This window comes from Myotis daubentonii, chromosome X, assembly GCF_963259705.1.
Source record: "Myotis daubentonii chromosome X, mMyoDau2.1, whole genome shotgun sequence".
Lineage (NCBI taxonomy): Eukaryota > Metazoa > Chordata > Mammalia > Chiroptera > Vespertilionidae > Myotis > Myotis daubentonii.
This window is the reverse complement of record NC_081861.1, coordinates 33,853,063-33,859,425: the sequence shown is the minus strand read 5'-3', so window position 1 is coordinate 33,859,425 and position 6,363 is coordinate 33,853,063. Positions and strand designations below refer to the sequence as shown.

The 6,363-nt window shown below is 45.8% G+C and overlaps 1 protein-coding gene across 1 annotated transcript; it reads right to left on the bottom strand.

The window, feature by feature from the left end:
• Positions 1-1,587: 1,587 nt before the first annotated feature.
• On the bottom strand, positions 1,588-5,067 carry LOC132223793 (DDB1- and CUL4-associated factor 12-like protein 2). The gene has a single exon (XM_059678813.1). It carries the CDS (start codon positions 4,805-4,807, stop codon positions 3,413-3,415), a length of 1,395 nt encoding a protein of 464 aa, XP_059534796.1. The 5' UTR covers positions 4,808-5,067; the 3' UTR covers positions 1,588-3,412.
• Positions 5,068-6,363: the final 1,296 nt, after the last annotated feature.

The following is a 6,363-nucleotide window of genomic DNA, read 5'->3' as shown; positions in this document are numbered from 1 at the left end:
GAGGATGAGTCTGACTTTCATGGCAACCCCCTGTAACCACATGGCCCTTACACTGATGCCACACTCCAATGTAGATGTCTCTTGGTTTGCAGCAGGCCAGAAGTGCTAAATACTTTTAGGCAGGCCTTTGAGCACATCTTAAAATAACATCCCTTAAAGCAAACACCTGTGATCTATGTAGCCTTTTGTTCACATTAGTACATGTTGTTCTCACTGAATTGCATCCTGGAGCAGCTCACATAGTGGCTTATTTAATGTATTTAGGTTACCCAAGACTTGCAGAGATTAGGAAGCTGTCAGTAAAACATCTGGAAAGGCTTTGTGAATTGCTTTCTAAAATCACTCTAAATTAGCAACTAATGGAAAATTTTGACAACTTGCTCAACAGTGAGTGCAGCCAGATACAAGTCAACCTCTAGAGGATTCTATTTTGTTTATCATCAATGCTAGAATATATTTAACAGATGAATTTTTTCCAGAGGAGTCATCTCAATCTATTTCAGTGGACATCCTTGATTAGTAAATTCTTTCTTCCCTCTTTGGAAAAAAAACAACAAAAAACAGAAATGAATCCAAAGAGTAAAGGAGAGTAACATAAACTTTTGAGTCAGCAATATACTTGGGGAGGAATATGCGAATATGTAGTTAGAGATAGAGGCAACTAACATTTTTTTATGCATAGTTATAAACAACTAAGCTTTTTCAGGCAACAGTGATAGATAATTTATACCTAAAGATATGCTTTCCCTTGTGTATTTTAAGTGAATTATATTTATGGGTTTCCTAGAGTGCTGGCAAGGTTACATTTACAATTATTTCACACTCACAGGTTACACAATTCATTGTACTTCTGTAGCTCACTTTATCTCTGAACTAGAAAATATTTCAAAATAATTAAGTTTCTACATAATACAAATACATACATATTTATGCTACTTAGTTTTTTAAAAGGTAAAGCATGTGATTTGGCATTAAAATTATGAGAAATTTAAGAGTGAGTCAGTAATAAAGGGCCAAGCCAGAGAACAAACTAGAGTAGAGATATTCACTTTTATGTGGAATCTAAACTGACAAACAAAATAGAAGCAAAGGCATGGATACAAGAACAGACTGACAGCTGTTGAAGGGGAGAGGGAATTAAATGAAAGAAGGTGAAGAGATTAGCCAAAGAACATATATGCAAAACCCATAGACACAGACTACTGTGTGGTGTTGTGAGAGGGAAGGGGGTGAGGGCTTGGTGGAGGTGGGCAAAGGGGGGGATGGGGACATCTGTAATAGTGTCAACAATAAAAGTAAAGTTAAAAAAACTAATTTATGAAAAAAACATTTAAAAGTCTTCAAATCTAAGTATTTTCAAGTGAAAATATTAAATTCCAGTGCCATTATAATTTATACGTGTTCCTTTATCTTCTGGTATCACAAATGGGGGAGTTTATAAACACTATGGGCAGACCTGGAAATAAAGTAGGGTAAATTTAAGAAAACGAAAAAAAGAGGGGGAGCACAACAGAATTCCATACTATTTAAAAGTTAATTTTATTTATTTATTTATTTATGTATGTATGTATGTATGTATGCACTTACTTTTTTAATAGCCTTGAACTTTAAATCTCCAGAGAAAAAACACACTCGTTCAGTAAATATTTACTGATGGCCAATGATTTGCTAGACATTAGCAGAGAAATGAGAGAATATAAAGATGACAGTTATAGTCTCTGCTCTCAAGACATATGCAACTGAACTGGAGACACATACATGCACATAAATACATCTCACTGCTAATATAACAACTTTATAAACTTGTTCAAACAATCTCTGTAAACAAAAGCTTCTTTTTCTGTATTTCTAAACTCACTTTCAGTACAGATCATTATATTACTTGGTTCAGATTTGCAACTGAACAGCATGTAGTACATCGACACCAAGGAAGCATCTGAGTGTCAAAACTTTTAAGGAAAAACAGACGCCACAATACTAATCCTAGGTCAGCAAAACCTGGCCAGGTTTGAGGAAGGTCCAATCTCCCTTCTCACTTCCAGTATTTTCTCAAAGAGAGCAGTACAACCTGATTTCCTAACAAGCCACAATTTGTGTTTATCTGAGCCCCAAAGTACTTTTCTTCAATGTAATTTCACTTATATTTAATCACCAGCTCAAGTTCTTGAAACAAATGTCTTGTGCCCTTGAAAACCGTATGTTATTACATGAGGGTTATAACATCACTACTTTTTTACCAATATATTTATTCTACTTTACATAAGAATCTTTGAAATTCACAAAATAACATTAATTTGGACTTCACAAATTAAGAATATTTTCAAAAGGAGTAGGGATTAAGCTTATATTTCTTCTTTGCATTTTTTTTCTTGTGACTTAACTGCTAAGCATAATTGGAAAATTTAAAGTATGCTTGAATATAATATTTGGTATTAAAAATAGCAACAGAAAAATTATCCAGTCTATAACCTGGTTCAGTATACATTCTTCCCAGCTTACAATTTTACACTTACAATCCCTGCTTTGAATGATGGCACTGAAAGTCTATGCAAGTTATTTAAACAACAAGCATTCAAATATATTCAGAATTTTTGACAGTACTAAGGCAAGAAGTGAAAAAATACACTGTCATTTATCTATTTTACAACAGGTCATAAAAACTTAAGTAAGGGTTGAAGAAAAAAACATTGATTAGGTTTTTAGCTTAATTCTTTAAATCCAATCAGCAAAACCCTTGCATTCCTGAAGTGTTCTGACCAATTCAGATTTTGCTGCAAAAACAAGATTGTAGGACAGTTCTTTTTTTCAAAGAGAATAAACTTTGTTAAAAAGCACGTTTAGCACCAATTTACAAACTATAAACCCTAAGACTACAATTTGCAAATGGAATGTTTCCAAAAGTTGATAATGAAGAACTTGGAATGTAGTTTCCAATTGGAAAAGTGCTATAAAACTATGGCTAGCTTTCCAGAACAGATGTACCAACCCAATTAAAAATGTTCTTAATATTACAGTCTATTTGAAATGAAAAAATAACCAGAAACAGTATTAATGTAATAGTAATAACGAAGAAAAAACACACAATTGTAAAACTGACTACATGGCATTAGAGAGAATTTATAGATAACTTAAAGAGAGGACACAGCTAAGAATTTGCCCAAAATCTTGGTATAAGAATTAAAAATGATTGTGTTAAATGGTTGTTGAAAAGTATTAAAGCCAAGTTTTGATTGCCTGAAGGACAGCTCTCTCTCCCTCTCCCCACCCCTCTCTGCTTAATACACTAAGCACAGGTAATTTGGGCAGTTTCAAGTGGAGGACAAAAGCCACATATAGTTAACAGCACAAACACAGCCTGACCAAGGAACATGAGAGGGAAAATCTGGGCACTTGGAGAACACAGTGGCCATCCTTAGCTCCAGAGGCCTGCATAGTTCCCGTAGAGGCCTGAAGGGAGAGGCCCCCCAGCCACAAAGAGCTTCATCTCAGGCCAGTTGTAGCAGTGGGTGTAGAGAGCGTTGGGGAACTCATTCATGCCACCGAAGTAGTTCACCCACAAGTCATTGTGCTTGAGCCAGCCTCTGCCACACGTGAGCCTGAGCTTCCTCCCTGAGGGCTCTGGGGAGGAGTCCAGGTTGGGTGATGTCCTCTCCTCCAGGAACTTCTGGGCACGGATGTCATAGAAGAGCAGGGAGCCATGGCCTGTGCCCACAGTGATGATGTGCTGGTAGAAGCTCAGCGAGCGCACACCAGTGCCGCCCTCTCGGGAACACAGGGGCCTGATATTCTGCTGGCGCTGGCGCAGATCCAGAAAGGAGACGTGGGACTGGGAGCCCACCGCATAGAGGGACAACTCGTCACAGTAGGTCAGGCACACGTTCTCTCTGCAGTAGGGCAGCCTGATGGTCAGCAGCCTGGACAGGGTGCTGCGGGCTTTCCACAGGTGGAAATGGCCGTCTAGGGACACTGCTCCCAGCTCCTGGTTCTTGTGATTAAAGGCCAGGGCCCGCACCTTTCGGTTACTGGGGTTGGTGCTGGACCTGGGGATGGTCTCCATGTCCCTTGGACGGATGTGGGCGTACACGGGGAGCTCTTCGTCATTGTGCGAGGCTTTGCTGCCATTGACCATGTCAGGATCCATTCGCCACAAAGCCACAGTGCCATCGCGGGACCCGCTCACAGCCACAGTGTCGCTCACCCAGGCGATGGCGAAGATCCAGTCCCTGTGGCCATGGCGGTCGCCCAGGCACACGGGGTCCAGGGTGGGCAGCTGGTAGACAGCCAGGCTGTTGGGGTTCTCGCCCCCGGTGGCCAGAAGCGTCTGGGAGGGATTCAGCTCGATGGCGTGGATGCCACAGCTTGGCTGGGCCCGAGGCGGCTCGGGTCCCCGGTCCTGCATGAGCGGGATGCGCGTGATCTGGCCCGACTGCACGTCCACCACGAAGAGCGTGTTGCACTTGGTGCCGCACACCACCTGCCTGGCGTTCAGCCACTGCGACGCGAACACCTTGTTGAGGGTGCCCAGGGCCAGCTCGCGCTCCCGCAGCAGCTCGGGCAGCTTGTGCACCGCGTAGCTGCGCAGTCTGCCCTCGAAGCCCCGGAACCCCGCGCGGCCCTGCGCGCCCACCTCGCGGCCCATCAGGTAGGGCACCAGCGAGCGCCGCGTGACCGGCCGCTTCCGCTTCTTGGGCAGCAGCAGCGGGCCCCCTCCAGCCGCCGCCGCCAAGCCCTGGGACGACGAGCTCGCAGCGGCCCCCTCGATGGCGGGCGCTTTCCGCTTCCTGCTACCTGTTTGCTCCGTGGCCATGGTGGGCGGCCGGCGAGTGATGGCGGTGATGGAGGCTGGGGTGCTGCGGCAGCGGTAGCGGCGCGTGGCACCGGTGTTGGCTGTGGCAGCGGCGGGGAAGGAGTAACCTCCAAGTCAGCCAGACACACGAACTCTCTAGGGCTAGGAGTCAGGGGCGACCGCGGTTCGTGGAGCCTACCGAGTCCAGGGCGCGGCGCTGGGGAAGGAAAGCCAGGACCGCGAGGTCGGGGAGGAACGCGGTGGTGTGAGCGGTGGCGCGGTGCTAGAGGAAGGCGGGAAGTGCGGCCAGAGTGCAGTTGATGTGGGACTAGGACTAAGCGGGGTTTCGGGTGGGAGGGAGCAGAGGCAGCGGGAGGTGGGGGGAGGGGGGCGGGAGCAAAGACCTGGCAGGCGCGGTGGGAGGGAACACAAGTCAGGCACAGCGGGGGGTGGTGGGGGGGATTCTTGGGCCCGGGATTTACTGAGGGCCCAAGAGCCATGAAGCCAAGATTGCCTTGTGCGCCTGTCCTGAACCCCCACTAAGAGACAAGGGATATTTCGCTTCTTTCAGGACAACACCCAACCAGCCTTTTTAAAATCCTTACTTCAATACAAAGTTGAAACCTCAAGCAGGAGGCTGAAAGGAGCTCAGGCAATTGCCTGAAAAAGAAACAAACCTGTGCTTGCAGCCTGGGAGACACTTGGTTAAGATTAGACCTCCTGAACTTAGTGTGGGATGGGGGTTGGCAGCTGCAGGGAGGCCCCCTGCCCCCACCCCCTCACACACACACTTAGATACTTTCTGCAGCAGCTTTTTTTCTCAGCCCCTCTACTGATGTCTTAAAACAGTTTAAAAACAGTATTTATATATAATTTTTTTTCACTTCAAACTGAAGTATCTGAGCTCCCTTACTAGAGTGTCCTGAAGGATGCGTTCCAAATACAGATCCCTGGACCCCACTCTCTGACCTGAGTGATGCCTGGGACCCCTTTGGTCAGGCAAAGCCTTGATAACCTGTTGGGCTGCCCTTAATGGGAAGAGGTTGCTTTGAGGTGCTGGCTTCCCTTATAACTCAGAGCTCTAAGGAGGTGGAGAGGAAGAGTTTGAGGGTGGACCATCTCCCTTGCTGCTTCTAGGTTCTGTCCCCACTCTAGGTCCCAGAGGCTCAGGTGCCTGGGCATTTATTCCCCTGGGGCCTTGGACTGAGGCCCTGAGGGACAGGCAAGATTTTTCACAGGCAGAGATGAAGGTAAAGCACTTTCCAGAAGAAGGCAATCAGAGGGGACACAATCATGAAAGTGTAAGGGCACTGGCTTGGTCTCAGGAGTTCCATGTTTCTTTCATACCTTGCTGGTCTTCTTCAGGGCAGCCAATCCAGTGGCAGGTTCCTACCCAGGAATTCTCAGTTACAAGTGAAAAGGTCTTGCAAGGCAAGTCTGGTGGTTAATACCTACTCTGCTCACTCGCCCCTCCTCCTGCTGCATGGGGGTGGGTGCATGGAGAGATGCTTTACTTTTCTGATCAACCAGGGGAGCTCATGGGAGCTATTTTGTTACTGTTTCCTCTTCCCTTCCTC

What these genes read in the sequence shown, in the direction of transcription:
- LOC132223793 (XM_059678813.1), bottom strand. Translation starts at nt 4,807, where the DNA reads ATGGCCACGGAGCAAACAGGTAGCAGGAAGCGGAAAGCGCCCGCCATC.